Source organism: Typopeltis vanoorti, chromosome 21 (genome assembly GCF_054136105.1).
Source record: "Typopeltis vanoorti isolate ZY-2024b chromosome 21, IOZ_Tvanoo_1.0, whole genome shotgun sequence".
Classification (NCBI taxonomy): domain Eukaryota; kingdom Metazoa; phylum Arthropoda; class Arachnida; order Uropygi; family Thelyphonidae; genus Typopeltis; species Typopeltis vanoorti.
The window spans coordinates 92,921,335-92,947,457 of NC_143569.1; the positions used below are offsets into that span (position 1 = coordinate 92,921,335).

The 26,123-nt window shown below is 35.3% G+C and overlaps 1 protein-coding gene across 2 annotated transcripts in view; it reads left to right on the top strand.

Annotated features, from left to right (window-relative positions):
- The window catches only part of Pkc98E (Protein kinase C), a 343,235-nt gene that overhangs the window by 117,515 nt on the left and 199,597 nt on the right, over nt 1-26,123 (top strand). For both annotated transcript variants that reach the window (XM_090411701.1, XM_090411702.1), the window contains exons 3-5: nt 6,417-6,576; nt 11,557-11,588; nt 25,175-25,257. In XM_090411701.1, coding sequence (XP_090267827.1) covers nt 6,417-6,576; nt 11,557-11,588; nt 25,175-25,257 — 275 coding nt within the window. The remainder of the gene's footprint in view (nt 1-6,416; nt 6,577-11,556; nt 11,589-25,174; nt 25,258-26,123) is intronic.

Here is a 26,123-nt window from a genome sequence, read left to right on the forward strand (position 1 = left end):
TAATGAATAACAGAGGGGATAATGTACATCCTTGTCTCACACCAGATTTTAACATTAAACCATCTTCGTGTACTTCCTTCAATTCTAACTGCTGACTTACAACTCAAATAAAGACTAAGTATTGCTTGATATAATGCCCCATTGACACCATATAACTGCAGCATATTGAATAGCTTCTCTCTTGGCACCTTGTCATATGCCTTTTCCAAATCGACAAAACTTAAATACAGATCTTTGTTATATTCCCATGCTTTCTCGACTATTTCTCGTAAAGTGAAGATCTGATCCTGACAGCCTCTATTTAGCCTGAATCCAGCTTGTTCTTCACCCAGCTTTTCTTCCACAATTCTTCTCAACCGTTTCTCAAGTATACTTGCATAGATCTTGCCAGGAACACTCAGTAGGGAAATACCTCTGTAATTCTCACATTCAGTTTTATTTCCCTTTTTATATATGGGTACTATGTGAGCTCTACTCCAATCATTGGGAATTCATGCCTATGTCCAGGCTTTCTGAACTATGCAGTGCAGCCACTGTAAGACTTTTATACCACCATACTTCAGCATTTCTGGTCGAATATCATCTACTCCTGCTGCCTTTCCACATTTCAAGCCTTTGATGGCTTTTTCGACTTAAAGTATGGATATGTATTCCTGACTGCATGCTGGTCAGTGTTTTTTACCACTGTGCTGTCATCACTGCTTGTTTCATTTAGCAGTTTTTCAAAGTAATTACTCCATACTTCAAGGATATCTTTTTCTCCTGTTTTCATGTCACCTTTATCATCTCTAACTCCTTTTACAGCACTCTTTCCTCCATTCCTAAGCTTCTTCAACAACCTCCAGAATTGCCACCTTCTTGATATTTATTTTCTATATTCTTGTCAAAGTCCTCCCATTTGTCTCTATATTCTCTAAGAGCACAAGCTGACTTATTTGACAGGAACTTTTGAAATGCTTTCTTCTTTTCCTTCACTGCCTCTTTAACTTCCTGTGTCCACCAGGGAGTTCTGATTTTTTTATCCTTGCAGACAACCTCACCACATGCCTCTGGCAGAATCAATGTTTTCTTCAGAGTTTGCCACTGAATCTCTAAGGTTTGATTCCTGTTCTCAAACTCTTTAATTTTTTTTTTCAATAATCTTTCTGTATTTTAGCCTACATTTCACATCTGAGAGCTGCTCAACTTTCATTCATTTTAAAACTTTCTTACATGTTATTCTTTTCAATATGAAATTCAATTTTATCCTGCTCAAGACTAAATAGTGATCACTTCCAATTTCAAATCCTCTGTACACTCTGGTGTCCTGCACCAGGGAGAAAACATCACTATCAACAATAACATAGTCAATGAGACATTTCTTATTCCTAGCCTCTTCTCTCCATGTGAATTTGTGTACATTTTTATGTTGGAACATGGTGTGAATAATAACCAGTCCATGTCCTGAGCAGAAATCCAACAGATATTTGCCATTATTATTAGCTTTGCTCATTTCTCCAAATTTTCCCAAAATATTTTTGTATGTCTCACAATCATTGCCTACTCTACTATTTAGATCCCCAACAAGGACCAACTTTTCTTTTTTCATTGTGTCAGTTGCTTTTTCTAAAGCCTCAAAAAATTCCTCCACTTCTACCTTAGTAGAACCTTCTGTGGGACCATAGGCACAAATAAGTCTCATTGTCCAGTTCCCCATTCTCATATTTGCCCATATTACTCTACTTGAAACTGACTGCCATTCAAGAAGATTAGCCTCGTATTTTGTGTTGAATACTATGGCTACTCCTTCTTTTCCTTGATTGTCATTGCCTGAATATAACATTTTGTATTTATTGCTCAGAAAGATCTCACCAGTTTTGGTCTTTTTTGTTTCAGTCACCCCTATTATGTCGATCTGGTACTTATCTAATTCCTCAGCTCCATTTCTTTGTCATTCAGGCTTCTTATGTTGATAATACCGATCTTTAAGTCTGGTGATGTTGAATTGGGGTTTGTTTTAGGATTTGTTCCAGTAGCTGACATTTCGCTGTTCGCCCTGGTTCCCTGGTGAAAACAACGGGGCCCTTGTTTAACCAGGCAACACCGCAGCTGCCATGAAATTTTTTCATGTTGTACCATCATTTTTTATTTTGGTTTAACCAATAAGAATACAGTTTGGTCAGCTAAATCCCAAATTGCCAGCCCATCATCATTCGTTTAGTATCAAAGTAGATACCCAACAGGGTGCACCACGAGAAGGTGAGGATTCGACATTAAGTCAGAAGCCCTGGTCGGTTCTCCGCATTCCTTTAAAGGCTGTGTGGAGGTCTTCTCTCAGTTATACAGCTTTGACCCTTAAGCACCTCCATCAATAACACTCCTTCCCACATTCTTTTCTCTCTGTCCTTCCTAAACACACTATACCCTTCACATTCTATCCCACTAGCTATATCATCTTCTGTCAGCCACGTCTCACTAATGCCAATAACCTGTGGCCAGGAATAGCCAACCGAGGCCAAAAATTCTTCCTCCTTGTTCCTAATACTCCTGGCATTAGAGTACATGATGTGCAGAAGCCTGTTAGTCCCACCCCTATCTTGATGCCTTATACTAACTATCCCATTCTGATTTGTTGTCCTTTTTGCAAAATATCTTGAAAGTGATGGAACAGGATTGACAATTTATCAGCGATTGGAGGAATATTTAAATACGTATGATATTCCATTTACTAATATAACAGCAGTAGCCACAGATGGTGCACCTGCAATGGTGGGCTATTATCAAGGTCTCACTTCCTTTCTGAAAGAAAAAGTTCAAAGTGTATGTACTATTCACTGTGTGTTGCACCGAAACCATTTGGTTGCAAAAACTCTCAGTGATGAACTGCATGATACTCTAAGAGTGTATATTAAATCTGTTAATCAAATTAGAGCTAATCCTCTTAAATCGCGATTGTTTGCCAAACTTTGTGAAAAAAAATGAAGTATCACACCAACTACTCTGCATACCGAAATAAGATGGTTGTCTAGAGGTGCAAATCTACAAAGATTTGATGATAATAAATTTAGTTTTATCCTTTATCTAAGTGTGAGGACTGGGATAAGGTGGTACAAGACCTGGAAACTCGTTGCAAAGGTGGAGCAAGCTAAAATCACTCCTATCTCAGTATCTCCCATAATGCAAAACACATCTCCTTGCGGATATGTCTAATGTTATGCATTAAGGGAAGGGCCACTACCCATACCGGTTTCGACCTTTATTGAGGTCTCATCAGTGGGAGCTAGGCACAGTAGTGGAAACACTAAGGTAGAAGCATTAGCATGGTCATCTCTACCTATAGGATTTGCCAAACGGTGTGCCACCTTTTTAATAAATTACTCTGGATTTAGAGAAAGATGTTGAAAGTTTATTTTTCACTTGGTTAGACTATAATAAATTTAGTTTAATCCTTTATCCAAGTATGAGATATTGCACCTGAAAGTATTTTCAGGACTGGAGTAAGGTGGTACAACACCGGGCAACTCGTTGCAAAGGTGGAGCAAGCTAACATCACTGTTATCTCAGTATCTCCCATAATGCAAAACACATCTCCTTGCAGATATGTCTAATGTTATGCATTAAGGGAAGGGCCACTACCCAGACTAGTTTCGACCTTTATTGAGGTCTCTTCATTTATTATTATTATTATTATAGTCTATAATATTATAGTCAAATTTATTATATTAGTCATCATATAATTATTATATATCATTATTAATATAATTATTATATATAATTATATCATTATATAATTATTATTATATAATAATATTAGTCAAATTTATTATAGTCTAACCAAGTGAAAAATAAACTTTCAACATCTTTCTCTAAATCCAGAGTAATTTATTAAAAAGGTGGCACACCGTTTGGCAAATCCTATAGGTAGAGATGACCATGCTAATGCTTCTACCTTAGTGTTTCCACTACTGTGCCTAGCTCCCACTGATGAGACCTCAATAAAGGTCGAAACCGGTATGGGTAGTGGCCCTTCCCTTAATGCATAACATTAGACATATCCGCAAGGAGATGTGTTTTGCATTATGGGAGATACTGAGATAGGAGTGATGTTAACTTGCTCCACCTTTGCAATGAGTTGCCCGGTGTTGTATCACCTTACCCCCGTCCTGAAGATACTTTCAGGCGCAAACTTTGTTTGCTCACACTTGGATAAAGGATTAAACTTTCAACAAAGATTTGTTGAGTTGTTCAACTCAACCCTTGAGTTTCTTAGATGTTAATTTGTTTTTGGGTGATGAACTGAAGAGAAATAAGAATCATATTTTCTACTTGGCAGACTTATTTTCAAAATTTAATGACGTACGGACCTGTCTAGAAGGTAAGGATGTCACAATTATTCACACTCTGATGATTCTTTTATGCTTCCAAGCTAAATTAGCCTTATTTAAATCATCATTGTTACGAAAATATTTTCAGTAGTTTTCGAATGTACGGCAATTGGAAGTAAAAGATGAAGACTTAGAAATATACACAAAACATCTTCAAAATTTGAACGATGATTTTAAATTGCGCTTTGCAGATTTTAAAAACATGCACATTCCAAATTGGGTTATCCCACCATTTTCTGCAGATATTGAAAATATCGAATGTAACTTACAACATGAACTTATTGAATTGTCAGTTGATCTTGAAGCTAAGACGCTTTTTAAAAATAGGACTTTAAGTTACTTTTGGATGAATATAAATGTTGTAGGAAAATATCCAAAACTTTCTGAAGTGGTAATCTCCTTTTGCTTGCATTTCCAAGCTTATATATGGTTGAAACTGGTTTCAGCCAAGTTAATTCCATTTTAACAAAACAAAGAAATAAGCTAGATATAGAATTTCGTGGCGATTTAAGGCTGAAACTTGATAATTTTGAACCCAACATTGCTAATCTTGCCAAGAGTCACGAAGCACACCCAACACATTGACAACGTTAGTAAATTGTATACTGAGTTAATAAAAGTCTTATTTTCATGTATATAAGGAAGATTGTATTATTGTTATTTTGTTATCTAAATTAAATTTTATATTTTATATATTATTTATCCCTCCTATCAAATATGTAATGTTAAAAAAGACGTCAAAAACAAAAACGTGTCCCTTTGACGTTAAACCAACATAATATTTAATTCAATTTTTTTTTAAATAACAAAATCTTAAATATTATTATAAATTAAATATTAAATAACATTTAAATATTATATTTTTAAAAAAATATAATAATATATGCTATGTTATACATACAATACACTAACTATAAAATAAACAATCTAAAAACTCACATAAGTGTCTTTTTTGCATGTCCTATTATAATTACATAATGGTAAAATAGAGGGGGGGGGTTCGATAAAAAGTCAAGAAAATCTTGAAGGGTTCAACGGGCAAAGAAGTTTAGTGACCCCTGGACTAGATTAATCTTTAATGATAAATAATAAATTACATAACCACAGTAATTAACAATTTTAACAAAGGACTAGATTGCAGCCCAGCTGTTAGGAAGATGATTTATGTTGCTCTTTGTGCAACAACTACCCTTCTTATTGGAGCCTGAAGTTTCTTGAAAAAGTTATACAGGTATTCCACTATTCAAGTACAGTCTCACAATGCAGTCATTGTGAGACTGTACTTGAAATTCCCATGACCATCTTCTAGTCCACTAAGCCACTACAGACGACTTGCATGCACAATCGCATATGGTTTTTACACACTTCATATTTTTACATCTCCAGTTGGCAGTGAATTCTTAACATATTTTGTTTATATTTAACCTTAGCTATGGTGGCTTCTAAGTGAGGTCTAATCACAATGGTGGTGGTGGCGGCGGCGGCATCAAGTGTAAGCACAAGCCCATATCGATACAAATAAGGTAGAAGTGTTGAAACAACTCGAACATGATGTTTCAGTGTGGCCAACTATTTGTTTTGTATGATATTGGTTTGTCAACTGTTTATGATATAATTTGCATGAATACTGAGCTACACTGATTTAATGCATGATGGTTATTTGCGGTCGTTGTCTAACTGGCCATTGATGCAGAAAGTGCGGAAGATAAGAATAAGGTTTTAGCATTTCCCTATAAGTATAACCTAATTAAATAAGATCCATAATATTATTATTAAAAATATGAGAAAACTTCATGTCTCAACTTATATCCTTAAGATATATAATAATGAATGAATCATATATTTTAGGATATAAATTTAGATAAGATTTTCTGTTGTTTGTAATAATTAATATTTTTTTAAATTTAATTTTTCTTCTCAGAAGAAAATATATTTTCTTTTTTTGATCACAGTTTTATTACTATTTTCACTTTTATACTCATAAATTTTATGAGTATAAAAGTGAAAATCTATTTCAAGTGAATGTTATAGTAATTAGAATTTTATTTCTAGAAAATGCATCTAAAAAACCAAAAGTGTTCAAAGAAAGGCAAGGTCTTAATCGTCGTAGGGGTGCTATGCGGCGGCGTGTTCATCAAGTCAATGGTCACAAGTTCATGGCCACCATCCTTAGGCAGCCAACATTTTGTTCACACTGTAGAGAATTTATTTGGTATGTCAATCACTCTTACTTTTGCTGCATGATAACAGTTTGTAGTTAATATCATTCCTTTGTATTATGCATTTTGTGTTCAAAATTACACTGCATATGTTAATCAGTCTATAAGTGGCTGGAGACTTGTACTATAGTGATTCAGTTTTTGAATTTTTGACATGTTTAGTTTCACATCATAAAATACAGTTGAAAACTATTATTCATCAAAATCCTAAGCTGAATTACTAGTATACTTAATTTCCTCTACTAAGCCTGGTATGCAGAGGTAAAAATCTCTTGACAATCTCTTAGGTTATCTTTAGCTCCTTGATTTTTATTATAATTTTTTTCTCTTCCCTTGAGTCTAAACTGCTACTGCATGTATCTGGTATTAGCCTTTTGGAAGGGCATCTATGTTCATTTAACTAATGCCGTGCTTTTGTACATAATGTAGAATTGAGGTCAGTATTGGCACTCATATGCTGGCTCAGACAAACTATCCCCTTGAAATTCACTAAATACGCAATGTGACTTTGTTCCAAAACTGATCCTTACAATACAAACTAGAAATGCTACTTCACTTATTGATCCATTGACTTTGTGTATTTTGGATTCATTTGATGAAACAATTTGTGCCAAGGACTGGCAAAAAGGTCTCTACAGATGGTGTGATACTAAAGTTATGCTGATATCAGTTTGTGTGGGACATTTCAACAACTTCTGTTGGCCTTTCTGGCATGGTCAGGATGACATTATGCATTTCAACCAACAGCCTATGATTGCATGCTTGAGATCAGAATGGCTTAGTTTGCAGTGTGTTGAGATTTATTGAGATTAGTTATCTGGAATGAGATTAGTTCTCCAGTCAAATGGAGTGCTCTTCACAGAATTCGTTCATTTGCTTGTAGATATTTTGGACTGTTATACTGTGCCATAGTATACCCATTCTAAACAATTAAAAAAATTCTTATAACATTTTGCTAACAAGAATAAGCTGTTTTTTGATTTGTTATAAAAGACAAATATAATACAATAATACACAGTAAAAATATAATTCCAAAAACTTTTTGTCATTATGGGGCTACTATGGGTAGGCTTTGATAAGGTTGATAGGAGAAATATACCATTTATTTAAACAGCAGTTTCTGGGACATGCTGTTGGAAAGAAGCATTTGTCATAGAACAGATGAATGAAGTGAAGATATGTTTACTATAGTGAATTTAAAGTTTGATTGGAGATTGAAGGATGGTGACCAGCTGCTATTTTTATACTTGCAATATTTGAGAAGACATGTTAGTTACACATGTAAGCTCAGAAATAATGTCTATGAAAATGTCTTATGTGAATCTCACCCATAAAAGGTTGTAAATCTATAGTACATTGGTGCATTAATTTATTTTCCGCCCTTTGTAATATTGTTGTTTTTATTGTGAACCGCTTTTTTAAACTTGTCAAAAAAAAGAAGACTGCAATAATAAGTGAGAATTTATGTGAAGTAAGGAATGGGATTCCTTGCAGTAAGAATAATTTGTATAACATATGCAGAGCAATTTTTTTAGATCAAATCATAGCAGAAGTATTGGGTTAAAAAAAAGTTCATGCTATTTTTTAGGAAAAGACGAACACTTTTCTCAGAAAGCCAAGTCTTCAGCTAAAAACATTAGTGCCTCTCAGTTTCAAAATTTTCTTGCAGGTATTTTGGACTGCTACACTGTACCATATTCAAACGAGTAAAAGTTCTTGAAATAATCTTGCTACCCATGCTAAACAATTTTAAAAAAAAAAAACATTTTTGTGGTAAGAAAAGATAAGCATCTAGATATCTGGAAATGTGGAGCTTGAAGGTAGAATTTCCTGTTCAAAGCTATAGAACTTGTCTCAGGTTATTATTATTATTACTAGCATCATGTGAAACTTTGTATTGATTTGAAGGAATAGTGTTTTTGCTGTTGACTACTGCAAACAGTTTTTGTAGCAGCATATAATAGAGTGTGAGTGAGATGGATGAATGAACAGTGAAATGAAGCAAGCAGTGTGGGAAAGATGTTTAGGAGATACAGATAGATGGTTCATAGTGAACCATCTATCTGTATCTCCTATATATATATATATATATATTCATAGTGAACAAATATGTGAGGAATATTAACTAGAAGCCATAAAGGTGACAGCCATGAACAAAAAATAAAGTGCAGTATGAAAGTAGATTTGGCTAGCAATGTCAAACATAATCCAAGCGAAGTCTTATGTTATGTTGAAAACAAGAGGAAGAATAATTATGGAAAGGTGACAATCATGGATAGTTATGGTAACAAAGTGATCATTAGCAAAGGATGTAGTGGAGTTATTTATTGATATAATTACAATTAACCTTTGACCTTTAATGATGTATGTCGTGCTGGTGTAAATGATACTGTTCAACATGCAGAAGGGAGACAAGCATTAGAGCAAAAGAATCAGAGGTGAATGAAATGTTTGGGTAAGATGTTAATAAGGCTATGGGAATGGATGAAATATTGCCACATTTGTAAGGAATTGCAAAAGGAGTTGGCTATGTGCTTAACCTGGTTATTTAATGAAAGTCTTATAATGGGAATGGTTTCTGAGGAGGGGAAAGAAATCTGCATTTGTGGTCAAGATATTGGAGAAACTGGTTAGGAATAGAATACAGGATTGGGTTGGATTCTCTATGATGGTCAGCATAGGTTTGTTTTAGCAATCTGCTTGTATTTTTATGAGTAGGCGATGAATATGTTGGATAAGGGAGATTCACGTACAGTAATATTCTTGGACTTTGCAAAAGCATTTGATAGATTACCACATGACAAGTTGGTACATAAGCTGCAGAATATGAGATTGGATAACAGATTGATAAGATGGATTGAGGATTGGCTTTCTGAATGATACTAGCAAGCTGTGTATGATGAAGCAGTAGTACAGTAAAGGAAGGTGAAGCTTATCTCATTTCTTTTGATCATACTTTCTTTTAATAATTAATTAAAAATATGGATTTTCTTCTTCTTCTTCAACCTTTTGGTTCTGTCCACTGCTGGACGAAGGTCTCCCCATGATTTTCCAGATCACTTGGTTTTCTGCCTCTCCCATCCATCTCACTCCTGCAATTTGTTCCAGTGTAGTGTAATTACCTAATTACCTGTGTAATTTTTATTAGCATATTCTTGTATTGATTATTCTCTGTTAATAAAAATCAAATAAAATCTGTATTGTTTAATTAGTTATGTCTTGTGTTCCAATTTGTCAAGTTTGATAACCATTGGATGAAAGGAAATTAGCAGTGCAGTCCTAAGATAATCCCAAAGAGTTCTTCCAGCATGTTGCAAGTAAATGGAAGAATGTTTGACAGAATGATTTTAATGAATGCTGATGGTAGGCAGGTAACTGAACCAGGTGAAATAGTAGAATTACTAAGTGGACACTTTGCAAGCATGTATCATCCAGGTGGAGATATTGCAGTAATGAGAGAGACAAAGGATTATATGGAAACTGAGGTAAATGAACTGGAGATGCATAACATATAAAGCATCTTGGTGTGAATTCAATTTTGGGATTAGATAGTAGACCAGCTTGAGTTTTATGAGAAGGCACCAGGGAATGGGCAGTGCCTTCTACGATTTTATTTAATCTAAGTCTCAGCTCTGGGTTAGTCCCAACGGGATGGAAAGAGAGGGAAATGGTTTCATTGTTTAAAGGAGGCTCCAAAAATGATGTAACAAATTACTGACCAATCAGTATATCAGGAGTTGTACTCAAGGTACTGAAGAAATTGGTCAAGAGCAAAATATCTGAATGGATAGACAAAAGTGATATGCTGTATGGGGGCAACATGGTTTTGTGAAGGGTAGGTCATGCCTCAATAACTTACCTTTTATAATAGTGATAGCATAGTTGGATAAGGGTAAATGTGTTTACAGTGATACTGCTGGACTACAAAAACTTTTGACAGAATACTTCATGGAATTGTAATCAATAAATTGCAGCACATAGGGGATGGATATAAAGTTGTTGAAGTGAATAAGAGAGTGGTTGAGGAGAGATATCAGAGAGTAGTTTATTCAGTAGTAGAGTTCAGTAGAAGGCACCTGTAACTAGTGGCATGCCACACGGCTCTGTTCTTGGGCTGCTACGATTTAATTTGTACATTAATGGTATAGGAAAGGATCTGAAAGGAACTGTTCAGTTGTTTGCTGATGATACAAAATTGGGTAGAGCAATAGTTAATACAGATGATATTAAAATTTTGCAGGATGATTTGGATAAACTAGGTCTAGGCAAAGGAGAATAGATGTCAGTTTAATATGGCAAAGTGTAAGGTTATACATTTTGGGGTGAAAAGATTGCTAGCTGTGTACCACATTGATGGAACTACTCCAGGAAATTGATGAAGCCAGGAAATTGGGAATTTGGAGGTGTTAGTGGATAGGGAGTTAGTTTAGAGGGCAGATTGCAAAAGTGGTTAAAGCAGTTCATTGATACCTCTATCTATCCTTGGTAAGACCCTATCTTGACTACCGAATAGAGAGCTGGTCACCTTCATTTCTTGGTGATGAGTAGGAAGTGGAGAGGATCCAGAGGCAAGTGACCAAGAGGGGAGCACGTCTATGGTGGGAGAACCTATAGGGAGCCATCCTTGGAAACTGAGCAAGAGTGTAGTTAGTTAGCAGGTGTGCAAGGACTAGACTTTTGCTTGGAGAGTGAATGAGTGGAATAGGTTGCTGGAGTCTGTTGTGGGTACCATGACTGTGAATGAGTTCAAAGCAAAGTATGACATTTACTGCACAAATATTGGATAGTGCTTGGCGTGATAGCTATAATAATAATGTATATATTTTAGACACCTTGTTACCTTTCATGCATGTAACTTTATCTGAATAGAATTTATTAAAATTGAAATTTTGAATTAAATTCAAAAATGATAGATAAAATATTCTGTTGGGTTTGTATTTCATTGTATTTCTTTTTCCATATTATATTAATAGGGGTCTCGGTAAGCAAGGGTATCAGTGCCAAGGTAAGTTAACGTATTTAACGTTCATGATTATTGTATTGAGAATAATTTATCATAGCTGCATATCCCACTTTCCCAACAGTGAAATCATCCTTCTAGGAGATTTTAACGTACACAACACTAGCTGGCTTTCCTCCTCCAGTTGTACAGATCTTGCAGGCAGAGATGCAGAAACATTTGCCATCACCAACGACCTTACACAACTTGTCCAGATGCCAACCAGAATACCAGATAACCCAAACCACTCCACAAACATCCTAGATCTTTTCCTCACCAATGACCCCTCCAAATACATAGTGAAAGTAGTGAGCCCCATGGGTAATTCTGACTACAACCTAGTGCTCATCTCCTCCCCCATGCAACAACGTTTACACAGACACTCCCATACAAGAGTAGTTTGGCACTATAACAGTGCCAAGTGAGACAGCCTGCGCAACTTCTATGCCACATTCCCATGGTTGGGCTATTGCTTCCAGCCTTCCAACCCAAACATATGCACTGAGCTTATTACCAAAGTAATCTCACCAGCATGAATACGTACATTCCACACAACACTCTGAACTGCCATTCCCTAACGAAACCTGGTTCTCCAAAAGATGTGCCAAGGCTGTAGAGATGAAACACCAGACATACCACAACTGGCTGAAATCAAGAACCTCTTCCTCCCTCAAAGCTTACACCGAAGCCCGTAATAGATGCAAAAAAACAATCAACGCTTCCAAAACAGAGTTCAAAAGAGCAAAAAGCAGGAAACTAGCAGCCTGTCCAAACGGCAGCCGAGCCTTTTGGTCTCTTGCCAAAGCAATTGGCTGCAACTTCTGTCCAACACTATTCCCATCCCTATCACACCCTGATGGCTCTACTGCCTCATCACCCACAGAAAAAGCCAATCTTCTGGCCTCATACTTTGCCTCAAATGCGTGCATAACTGACGATGGTAAATGTCCCCCCCAACCATTCCAGAGACCCAGCATACAATGTCCCCTATATACTACTTTTGCCAGGATGAAATCAGAAAGATACTGTCCCAGTTAGACTCAAAAAAGTCTCCTGGCCCCGATGGCATTCCCCCTATTGTTCTGAAAAATTGTGCTCCAGAACTGACCCCTTTCCTATGTCACCTATATATACTCTCCTACTTCACTGGAATCTATCCCACAAAGTGGAAATTGGTCTATATTCAGCCCATTCCCAAGAAGGGTGACAAGTCACTGTCATCCAATTACTGCCCTATCTCGCTTACCTCAATCCTGTCAAAGGTAATGGAAAAAATCATCAATTCCCACCTCCTACACTATCTTGAAGACACTCACCAAATAAATGACTGCCAGTATGGATTCCACCACTGCTGATCAACAGGTGATCTACTCACATACGTCACCCATCTCTGGACAAATGCTATGGAGTGGTTGCACTAGATATCTCCAAAGCCTTTGACCGGGTCTGGCACAAAGGCCTACTAGGCAAACTACCATCATTCGGTCTGACCCAGGACTTCTGTAGGTGAATTGCCAGTTTTTTTCTGTCTGGATGCACACTGTGTGTGTGATAGTGGATGGCTCCCTATCCTCACACCACTCAATTAATGCTGAGGTCTTACAAGGTTCTGTCCTTTCACCAACCCTGTTCCTGCTGTACATCAACGACCTACTGCAATTGACCTCCAACCCAATACAAAGTTTTGCAGATGACAGCACACTACGTTCCTCGCTTGCATTTGATAAGCCTTACCCTACACAACTCACCTCATCCTACAGAACATCAACCACCACCACCACCCTCAACTTCGATCTCCAAGCCATCCTACAATGGGATTTGGATAACCTCATAAATTTCAACGCCAACAAAACCCAGTTCTGTGCTATTTCCCATAAAAAAAGAACAACTTTTTCCCAGTATCCTTTTCGACGATACCCAAATTTCCAGACAGCCTGAGATCTCGCTCCTCAGAATCACCCTCGCATCAAACCTCTCCTGCACAAATATATCTCAAACATTGCATCCTCAGCCTCAAAAAAACTAGGATTTTTCTTCTGCTCAAAATGTTACTTCACCCCTGAACAGCTACTAATATTATACAAGTCACAAATCCGCTCAACTATTGAATACTGCTCCCACATATGCGGTGGGGCCCCTAAAAGCTCTCTCAAAATGCTCGACTCAATACAGAGGTGGGCAATTAGACTTATCAATGAACCATCCCTTACCAACTCTCCCCCCCACTTTCATACAGACGTTTGGTCTCTGCAGTAAGTATATTCTACAAATATTTCCATGGGAAATGCTCATCCAATATAACATCAACAATTCTCCTGTTCAGTACTAATTGGAACACATGCAGCTGCTGCACAACATCCCTTCACAGTACACCTAGAAACAAACAGAACAAATTTCTTTTCCTCTTCCTTCATCCCTGCAACTGCTGCACTGTGGAACAGTCTCCCACCTGCTGTGTTTCCCAATGAATACAATTTAAAGTCATTCAAATCAAATGTAAACAAATTCCTCCTTTCCCAACCCACCACCCATACACGGTACTGATGTACTATAGGTTGACCAATCAAACTCCTGTGTATGGGCCCAACATTAAAAAAAAAAAAAAAAAATGCTCTACAAAGAATTTATATGTTAGTAGTGTATGATAAGTAAATTATAGTAAATGTTTAATTTCTGTAATCAGCTTATTGAAATTTCATGATGTGCAAGAAGTGAATTATTATCATGAACTGTAAAAGCCTCCTACTAGCTTAGTTTATGGCAGCTTGGTTTTTTTCTTGATAGGTGATCAGTCAACTTGAAAATCCAAATGGGGGAATATACAAAGAAGTTATCTTTAAAAGCAATAATTATCTAACAGCAACCAGTATAGGTCACATGGCAGTCTGCTTTGGGTTTTAGGGATCCCCCCCCCCCCCACCTGAACTCTTCAGGAGTATTTGTAGATGTATCTGTCTATAGATAATTAAAGCCATTCATCCATGATGTAACATCGCCTATTAAAAGTTCAGCTATTTTTCCTAAAAACAAGGATATTGGAATTGTCCCAACTGATCCCGTAGCTTGCTTAGATGTTATCATGCTGACTGAAGAGGCGTTGCAAATTTCAAAGATAAATTTATATTGGGCATCATACAGCTTTATTTAGTTTGCACCTGAAGTATTTTCAGGACTAAGGCAACTCGTGTATATATAAGCTAATGACTTCACATCACTTGCCTTAGTATCCCATAATGCAAGGCACATATCCTTGCAGACATGTATAATGCAATGCATTATGGCAGTGATTTTCAACCTTTTTCATAACATGGCACACCTAGACTAATTATTAAAATTCTGCAGCACACTAAAAATATATTCTTTTAATTTTTTTGATGATCTGGCAAAAAATAGGCATAATTTTGATTGATTTACACACACAAGAAGATGGAAGACCAGACATAAATAAATGCTCAAATTACGACATAATTTCTTTCAATTAATTTGTTTTCATAAATCTCGTGCACACCTGAAGACCTCTCGGGGCACACCGGTTGAAAATCGCTGCATTATGGGGAAGGGTCACTACCAGACCAGTTTTGACCTTTATTGAGGTCTCATCAGTAAGAGCCAGACCGAGAGGTGATTACTAAGGTTGAAGTAATGCAGAAGGCATATTTTCATAGATGAGTAGCCAAAAGGTGGCACACTTTATTATTAAAATACTCTGGATTAGAGATAGTTGTTTGTGGTTTTTCAACTTGGTTATACTATAAATTAAAGATACCAAGAAATTATATACTTAGTTTAATCCTTTATCCAACTGTAAGCAAACAAAGTTTGTGCCTGAAGTATTTTCAGGACTGAGGCTACTCGTGTATAGAAGCTAATGACTTCACATCTGCATTACTTCAACCTTAGCATCACCTCTGGGTCTGGCTACCACCGGTCTGGGTAGTGACCCTCGTCATAATGCATAGTGTTATACATGTCAGTAAGGATATGTGCTTTGCATTATGGGAGATACTAAGGCAAGTGATGTGAAGTCATTAGTTTCTATACATGAGTTGCCCCAGACCTGAAAATACTTAAGGTGCAAACTTTGTTTGGTTACACTTGGATAGAGGATTAAACTAAGTGTATAATTTCTTGGTATCTTTAATTTATTCTATAACCAAGTCGAAAACTTCCAATAATCATTATAGTGGTGTTTGCTATAGTGAGAATTAACTAAACCATAGAACTTAAAATGGGAGAGGAGGAAGACAAAACTTTTTTTTTTTTTTCCTGCACGTTTTGATTACTAAAACTATGAATTATGTCTCTTTGGATATATCTGCAAACTGGAAAATATGTCCAGGATGATAACCTAGACGAGATACCATATAGAACTGTATTATGCAAATAAGAACAAATTGAGATGCAGCTAGTGACATGGATAAGAGGGCAGCTGATGGACAGACCTCAGCCACCCTCTTATCCTTGAAATTAGTCTTTGAGGAAATTGATTTTACTCAAAAATAGTCTGTTACTTGTCAGTACGTCTTTTCATGCTATCTTGGCATCACTCATTTTGCTAACCTTTCCTCTCCCATTCTGTTAAATTTACCTTACCACCTTAATTAACCCTGCTCACACAGTCTTGAATATAACAATGTCAAGCTCCTTCTTATATCTTAATTTTTAATATGATTCTGCTATTACAGTAATTCCATCTCTTCACTCCCCTAATTGTTCTCAGAACTCTCACATCTGTAGTCTCCAGTCTTTGATCTTGTCCTTTATTTCTAACACAACTCTCAGATCAGTAACTTAAAACTGGTTTGAACAAAGTCTTGTATGCTGCTAGTTTAGTGTTTTGGCTTATTTCTCTCTTATTCCACATAAACTTATTCATCTGGCTCTCCACATACCAGCTTAGCTTATTCTGTTGTCTATTTCCATATTTAATTTGACATCTTCACTAGAAATTGTGCCTAAATAGTTGAAATATAGTATTTGTTCCATATGTTCACCATTGAGAATGCAGGTGACATTTTCTGTGTTCCTCCTGTTTTCATAGTTTTGGTCTTTATTGCTGATTTCAATGCTAAATTTGATACTCTGTAAACAGAGAATACCAGGGATCCATCAGGCTGGTGCATAATTAAGGTGTCCAAAAAGAGGAGACTGTTGTTTTTCTTTTTTCTAATGTGAACTGCATCTTGGGATGTTGATTGTCTAGATGCATTAAAAATATGTTGAGAGCATCCAGGCCATGTGACCAATGTGGAGAACACATCGTCACTGAAGCATAAACAAACAGTGGATTTATGTAGAGCAGAGTAAATTTTGAGCCTTCTCTTCAAACATTACTCCAAACATCTAGAATCTCTTTATCATCATTTTTCATGTTACCATTACCATTACAATCTTTGATTTCTTTTACAGTATGCTTTTCTGCATCTCGAAGTTTTTTCAATAGCCTCCTGAATATTTTGTTACCCTCCTGATATTTGTTTCTATATTTTTACCGAAATCCTCTCATGATTTTTGTTTCAATACTTTTATACATAGCTTCTCTCATACATTTTTTTTTCTGTATTCTTTTAGGGCATCTGCTATGACCTTTTAGTATGCTTTCTTCTTTTCTGAGATGACTACTTTAACTTTTTGTGTCCAACTATGGTGCTCTTATTTTTCTATCTTTAGACAACTTCACCACATGTCTCCCTAGCTGAATAAATCAGTGTACTTCAGTTTGCCACTGAGACTCCAAGTTTAGGTTCTTGTTTTCTGTTTCATTTTTTCTTGAATGATTTATATAGTTGAGTCTACAGTTTACCTGTAAAAGTTGCTCAACTTGAATTCTTTTTAAAACTTTCTTACCTATTGTTCTTTTCAATGTGACATTCATTTTTATCCTACTTCAAACTTAGTGATCAATCCCAATTTCAAATCTTTTGTCTTCTCTTCATTTCAGACAAATTATGGAGATTACAACCTTGTTAGAAATAATTACTTTAATTTCCTGATGTTTTGACCTTAATATTAAAGTCATCATCTGAAGTATACACACATATATACAGAGACAAGCTATATTACATTTCAAACAGTATGCCAAAGAGACAATGATTTGATCAATGGTTACTCTACTTGCTTGACCTCTAGTGAAAAAAAAAAATAAAATAAAATAACTACATCACAGCTATATTCTATTTATAACATCATTAGAGAACAACTTCAACAGAGAGAGAGAGAGTGGGCATCCCTGCTGTATTCCATTGCAAATGCTTCTGTTCTAAGATCTTTGAAATGAATTAAGTATTTAGTTTTTGATTCAGTGGGATATCTTCAGGTTTCTTTTTACAGAACTAAATCTTGCATGATAGCCATTTGTTTTATGTTATATGTTGAATCAACTGTTGAATCTTTGCCTTCTGGCTGGTTTCTATCCTATCAATAGTGATAGATACTTTGTATTCTAATTTTTATTATCTTTGTTAATAGTGTGACATAATAATTTTATGAGCATGCAATTTTTTTGTGTCTGTTATGATTTTTTTTTTTTTTAAATAAAATTTTTAAAGATAACAGATTGATTTGGAGGAAAATTGTTGATAGGAAGGTAGTACTACTTGAACAACTTACATCATTACTGTCATAATATCCTGTACCCCTTGAGGGTAAATGTCAGGAATTTGATGATGGTGAGAACAACTTCATATAGATAGTTTTATTAAAGCAAAAGTAGTGTCATAACATGATAGTTATATTAAAGTTACGATCCTGGATTGCTTACAGTCCTAATTATAATCAACTCTTAGACTAAAAGGTTAACTGTGTAGAATATGTGCCATCCATATTCTTGGGATTTTTAGATCACTATTATTGTTAAGATTAGGGTGGTTGAGAATTTCACAGGCCTCCTTAAATTTATGCTCATACCACCTTTTGGTGTGATGTAAACAATAGGTGCCTTTCCAGTCAATTGTATGTAGAGTATTCAGAGCATGATCAGAAAGGCCAGGTTACCATAGTTATTAAATTTAATATTCCATTTATGTTCCTTTTTTTCCGATAGGAATTGTCCATCCTGTTTCACCTATATAGGTCAAATTACAGGTGCAATGAATAATACAGTATACTCCAGGGTGGGCCAAGGAACCACTTCCTCCAAAGTGGATCCTTGATGAGTTTAAAGTTCATTAATTTTGTAGAAGGTTTAAAGATGGCATTAAGGTTGTATTATTCCTGTAGTATTCTGTTCATCTCGTATACCTTTAATGTATGGAATGTCTACAGTTTTATTTTAATCTAGTTTTTGTTTCGGAATCTTGTGAAGAATTTTGTTGACAGTAGCCATTTTTCAGGAAGGCATTGCTGATAACTTTTAATTTATGTTTAAGTGCTTGTCCACTGGAGCAAATCTTCAAAGTCCTGTTTTTTAGTGTTAATGACACCTAGTTTTTGTGTTGGGTGGTGGTAAGAGTTTGTGTATATATTGGTGTGTGTGTGTGTGTGCACGCGCACGACACATGCTCAGGCTTATATTAAACAGTGAAGGAAAGACTGCCAGAAGGAAGACATGTGACAAGTGTATCTAGATAGGAAAGTGAGTTCTGACTTTCAATTGCGAATTGTATGCATTTGTGTTGTTTGTTTAGGTGCCTGAGGAAAGTGTCTGTCTGGCGGCCATGGGACCAGATAACAAAAATATCGTCAACATATCTAAGCCAGACTTTGGTTTTAAAGTATAGGAAGCTAGAGTACTTTGTTCATAAACTTCCATATAAAGCAATTGGGGGGGGGGGGAATAATGGTGATCCCCTGGCTGTGCTTTCTTTTAGAAAGTGTTTTGCCATACAAAATAGCCAGAACTTAGTGCATGTGCAAAGAGAGCCAAGAAACTATCGTCAACACTTGAGTTGGTAGGTCATTTTTCCCTTCTATATTAAAAACACACAACTTTGTAAATAAAATTAAAGACACCATGTAAAAGTAAAGAAAAGGATTCTGTTTTCTCTTGTATCCTAAACCAGCATGAAGATTAATGCAGTCGATGATGCGTTATTATTTCTTGTCTTCTCTCCATATAGCTTGTATGCATCTTTAAGCTAGACCATGGTTTTAGTAATGACTACTCCATATCCTCAACAGAAATCCAGCAGGTACTTATTAACTTCATCCTTTTCTCTAAATTTTTCCAAAACTTTCATTTTAAAAATTATGGACTTTACAACCGTATTATAAATAACTATTTTAATTTCCTGACATTTCGACCTTCATATTGAGGTCATTATCTGGAGTATATACAAATATACAAGGACAAGCTGAGTTACATTTCACACAGTAAGCTAAAGAAACAATGATTTGATCACTGGTTATTCTACTGGCATGACCTCTAGTGAAAGAAAAAAAAAATACAGATAAAATTACAAATTAATTAATTATTTAGAAACTCCATCAAAGCTAAATTCTATTTAAGATAACAATAGAGAAAGATTCTTTCTTATACATATTGTTTTTTTACAGTAACAATGATGTCCTATTTTTAACATTACAATTATGTTATATTAGATTTAGGATTCTGAATTATCTACAGTCTTGTTTATGGAGAAAGGTTCCGTGGGTAGAATATGTGCCTTCCATATGCTTGGGATTTTTAGTCCATCATTATTGTTCAGATTGGGGTGGTTGATAAGAATCTCACAGGCTTCCTTAAATTTGCGTTCATACCATGTTTTGGTATGATCGCAAACAACTGGTGCTTTTCCAGTCAATTCTATGTAAAGTGTTCAGGGCTTGATCAGAAAAGCCAGCTTCACCATAGTTATTATATTTAATATGTCGTTTATGTTCCTTTTTTTGATAGGAATTCGCGTCCTGTTTCCCCTATATATGGTAGATTACAGGTGCAATAAAAACGGTTTACTCCAGGGTGGGCCAGCATGGGTCTTTGGATGAGTTGAGTAAGCTTTTTAATTTTGCAGGAGGCTTAAAGGTGGCTTTGAGGTTGTATTTCTGTAGTATTCTGTTTATTTTATCTGATGTTCGTTTATTGTAAGGAATGGTTATAGTTTTAACCATTCCTTACATTAAGTTCTTCATTAAGCTAGTTCTTTTCCTTCCTTGATCCTCATTGCCTGAATATAACATCCTGTATTTATTATTTAATAGCATCTACCTGTTTTTGCTCTTTATCTCAGTAACACCAGTTATGTCCATGTGCAAATTCAGTTTCCTTTCCATTGATGCTCATTATTTTATAGTTTCTATTTTTGGTTTTTCTGACATTAGGTTTGTTGTTGTTTTTCTTCTTCTAGATGCTGGTTTTGGAGTTTATTCTGTATGCCTATTTGGATAAATGCTTCACAAAAATTAAATAGTGCTACATATTGATACCAAATCTGGTTAACAGAGAGAAGGAATCCTTTTTTTCGTAAAGTTGCTTTGCATTTGGAGAAATTACATGATGTTGAATTCTGAAACACTTAGGGATAATCTGGTTTTCTCTACCTCTAAAAATATGAAAAGTCATTTGAAAGAGGATTTTCTACTTCTTACTTTCTCTGGTTCACATACCTGTTTTTTTTCCATATCCCCATTGAGATGAAACACATTTTTAAAACTTTCTCAATGATAACACTTGTTGACATTCTAAAAAAACTGTTTTTTTTTTTCTGTTAGTAATTAAAACATTAAATGATAATGCAGTGACTGAATAGTCTCATTAATCTATGGTAGTCCTCAAGATACAATTAAGCATGTCTACAAAAAAAAAGTACAGAATATAGCTTAATCTGAAACTAAACTGATAATGCTATAAACATTTATGGAAAAAATGAAATGTAAACAGCTATCATTTCTTCTTTCATAGTGTTATCAGATGATTGTTGACATAATTAAAGTCTGTGGTATTTAGAGATCATATCAGATACTTGCAAGTATCATATAGAATTAATCCTTAGTTCCTGTTGAGGAATGTGAATGAATAACTTCCATGCATTTTAATAAGAAGTACTCTTCACAGCACAGCATTGTGGATGTATCCCATTCTATATTGTTGTTTGTGAAAGAGATGTACATTTAGGTCTGATGTTTCATTCCTTTTATAAACTGCATCACTAAGATGTTTGTGTTTTCTCATTTCAAAATTATGATCAGTTTAGGCAATTGACGAAATGTAAATTTTATAAACTATTGGATACTTGTGAAAAGGATTGTGTGTGTTTTTTATAAATCTTATAAGACTGCATGTATTATGAATAGATTTGTAAACCACTGTTTTGCTTATATCACGACATAGCAGTGTTGAGTAGACAGGCTATCATCATATTGTGTAGATATGACATCTGTGAATTGGATACATACATGCAGGACACTTGTTCATTGTGGAAGGTACTTTCCTGCAATGGTACTTTCATTCTTCCTCTTTTTCTGTATTTTCTATTTTTTTTTCCCTCTACCTCTCCTGAATCTTCTTTACTTTTTTTCCAGACCACTATCCATCACTGTGATACAACACCCTGCTACAGTGTTTTCTGTGAGGTGCAACAAACACAATAGCAGGTTAATAGTATTTGCCATGTGTTGTAACCCTACACATGGTTTGTATGCAAGTTATCTGACTATACATAAAGATAAGGAAGTCATTTTGACTCTTTGCAAGGCTATTGTGTGATTACAGTAGAGAGAGAGAGTGCAAATTAGTGTTAAAAATGATATCAGGATTGTGGACTACTGAGTATGAAGATATTGAGAATTTGTAGACTCCAGACACTAGCAAACAGGAGAAAGAGGGGTGATATAATTGAGACTTACAAACTTCTGAAAGGGATTTCAATTGATGGCATTTTTCAATTTTATGGAGAGTTTGGAAAGGAACGAGAGGGCATCCTTGGAAGCTGAGAATGAATGCTGCTAAGAAGGGGGGGGGGGGGGGCTAGATTTTTCTCTCATGGAGTGGTGCGTGATTGGAATGGATTGCCACTGAATGTGTCGTGTGCAAGTAATGTGAATGAATTCAAGAAAACTGTGTGATAGCTGGTGTGAATAGTGTGGCCTCCCTCAACGAGTCCCTGACTCCCTGGAGGTCTCTCTTAATAATAATAATTCATTGTTCTAAATGAACAAGTTCTTGGCAAAGCATTCAGTTTTGCACTTTTACTTTTCAAAATCCATAGTACTCATATAATAGCGAGCATCATGTATGCCATCAGATGGTTATTATAAACCTAGGCAACAATATTAGATTGAAGTGGTAGTTTAACGAAGAAAGGAAAGTTTTTTCCATATAGATAGGATGATTACTTTGGTCAAGGAAAAAAAAAAAAGAATATAAAAAATACATCTGGAATGATCAACCAAAACCAAAAAGCAGACTATATCAACATACCTTAGAGAAAGACCACATTATAAAATGGAAGAAAGCCATAGCCATAATACTTTACAAATCCTGGTTTAAATTGGAGAGGCTGTTCCTGGAAGTGTCCCAAGTTCTATAGAATCCAGTTAACTAACAGAAATCATGGTATGATTTTACATCGATTTTGGTGCACTGCCGCATTAGCATTAACAGCAGGGATCATCACAAAGAGTGCCACTGCCATCCTCCAAACTCGTGTTATCCTTGTTATCCAGGTCATTTCATTTTTTTTCCCTCATTGAGTGTGTAGTGTTAAATTAGGGATAAAGATTCATCCATTATCATAATATGCAACTAAAAATAAAATGCTCTGCTTTAAATTCTTTAGAAAGAATATGAGAGAGAGAGAGAGTGGACAATGAATATCATTTTTCTTGAGAATTGGTTGAATATGAGCTAAATTTTGTGAGCTACAAGATAGATACCAGTGAAATGAGAGAGAGAGAGAGAGAGACTAAAAATGCATTATGGAATATGATGTGTAGTCAGTCAGCTGTTTGGAACAGAAATCTTTAAGAACACTCAGAAAATGCCATCAGGACCAGACATAATATCCACTCAGCCTGGTTGGATATCATGTCTGCTGTCCATCCAGTAAATAGACTTTGGGTTTGAATCTAGCTACTGTATGGATTTGGTGATGGTGGGGGGGGGGGGGTAACAGTGGAAGACCAATGTCAATGTAGTTAGTTGCCTTAGAAGGTTGAAATGTAAGATCTAAATACTGGGCAAATAGTAGATTAATTTGACAGAAAATTGTTAATAGGAAGCAAGTAATAACATAAAATTTGTGTTATGTAGTAGTAGTATATATCAGGAATTGAAAATAAGGTGATCATCTGCTCTGAGAAGTTTTGCTTAGTGGGAGAGGCAGCATTTAAAGCACTACTATGGATGTTGTTGAAACTTGGAATATTTATGCACTGCAAGTTTCTCAGATGAGGTAGAATGTAGTATGCTGTGAATATGATTTAAAGATAGCAAGAGTTAGTGTGTGGTAAATAAGAGGATTAACACTCTTGCATGAGTAGGTTCGAATCTAAGAAAATTTCTATGCCAATTTTTTAGATTTTGGTGTGGTATAGATGTTTATGAATGTCTTAGGTAATAGTAAACTTCATTATTAAATGTGAAACTACCACCCTTATTGGACCTGAAGCATTTTTGCAAAGCACCATTTGATTTTCAGAGCAGTTCTGGATTATGTCTTAACTCATCCATGTTAGGTTTAAACTTCAGTAGGTAAAATTATCATGAATTGTTTTGATGGACAAGAGGAAGACCAGAATCTAGGTATGCCTTAAAAACCAAAACATTTGGCTGTTTTGGAGACCTGACTAATAACATTGATCTGGAAGTAAATTGTTGATAGGAAACTAGCAGTAATGTACACCTCTTGAGTGTACAAATCAGGAAATTGTGTATATATTTTTATTATATACCCACCTATCCATTTATAAGGTTGCAGAACCGATAGTATATTAATATGCAGAACCTGTAATGTTTTTTTTTATTAACCATTTTTTATGCTGATTTTCAAAAATCAGGAAAACAGTTTAATAATAAAATTGCTCATACTCTCCAGAAAGATGAACAAAGTGCATTGTCTTTTCACAATTGCATCAGAGCATGCTTCATATTTGCTTAGATGATATAAACACAGGAGCACACTTTCTGTTTACGAGACTTCCATGCATGAAAGATTGTACATTTATAGTACATTAGTACTATAGTACAGTGGTAGACTAAGTATTTTCTATTTTTATTAATTTTCTGTTTTTACATAATCCAGAAACCCTGCTCTCTCAGGACCAAACATGGAACTTTTTCAAGCCATTTCAGGCCTCTGATTAATGATATAGTGGGTGATGAAATTAATCTCACTTAAAGACAATGACAAACATTAATGTCCTCAGTAGAATTTGAATCTGCAGCTTCTTTGCTTAGGGAGCAGATATGTTGGTTACTTGGCCAGCAAGGCAGGCAGTTTCAGTTTTCTAAGTGTAACAGTAATTGTAAGCCACCATTAGTGTTTAAAGAGTATGCTTTTGTTTTCAGGATTCTGGAATACAGTTATGAAACGATGATATTTATAAACATCCTAAAATAAATGTTTTCATAATTTTTGATGTTTTCTCTTATTCATCAGTTTCCAGAGTACTTTTATAATAACTATTATTATAATATTTAGTATTTTTCTTTTTAGTTTGTACCTGTGTAGTACATAAACGATGCCATGAATTTGTTGTCACAAAGTGTCCTGGAATGGTAGACAGCACTGCTGATGAGGTAAGACCATATATTGTTTAATAATAATATTTGCATTTGATATTAAGTATGGCTTGTTTTATAAATTTTTATTAATTAGTGCACACGTCACATTACAGCCCATCATTTAATAAATAAAAATGTAATAAATAACTATTTTTGAAATGAAATTAAAAATGGCAGTGCAAGGTTCTAAATCCAAATGATCTACAGAATCATCATGTAATGTTTTTTTTTGTTTTCTTTAATGTCTTTATTTATACATTTTTACTCGAGTATATGCTTTTTTGTAGAATGTTTTATTATGAATTACTCAGTAATGCTAAAATTATAAATTCATTTCTCTGTCCTTTTGTAGTGACCATCAAGCATGTATTACTTTGAAAAGTAATGGAGGTATGGTTTGAACACATCTGAGTCTGTCTTGCATTAAGGAATACTGTAGCACAAGCTGGAAGTTCTTGCTTGTGCTCACCACTCTTTTCATCTCTATTTTCTTTATTAGTACATAATGTTTAAAAGTTAAATTGTGAAACCCAAATGCAGATTACCTTTGTTATGTATGTTCATTCATTTACAAGTGTTAAGCAGTGGTACATCACTTGTACTTTTGGGGGACCCTGTAACTTCTAGAGAACGCGTCCAACTGGGTGGCACATAAGGGAGCCCAATAGATATGGTGGGTGGGCTGAATGTATTGAATAAGGACTCATGGGCCATAAGGGGTAATCATCTTGATTGTAAGGAAAGTGGTACTCCCATGGTCCACCTAGCTGAATAATAAGGCCTTATCATCCAACTCTTCATATTTTATGATCCTTATGCTATTAGAGTACTCGAAGGCTTTAGGATCTTTCTATTTCTGGCTTATAACTATTTCCCCTCTA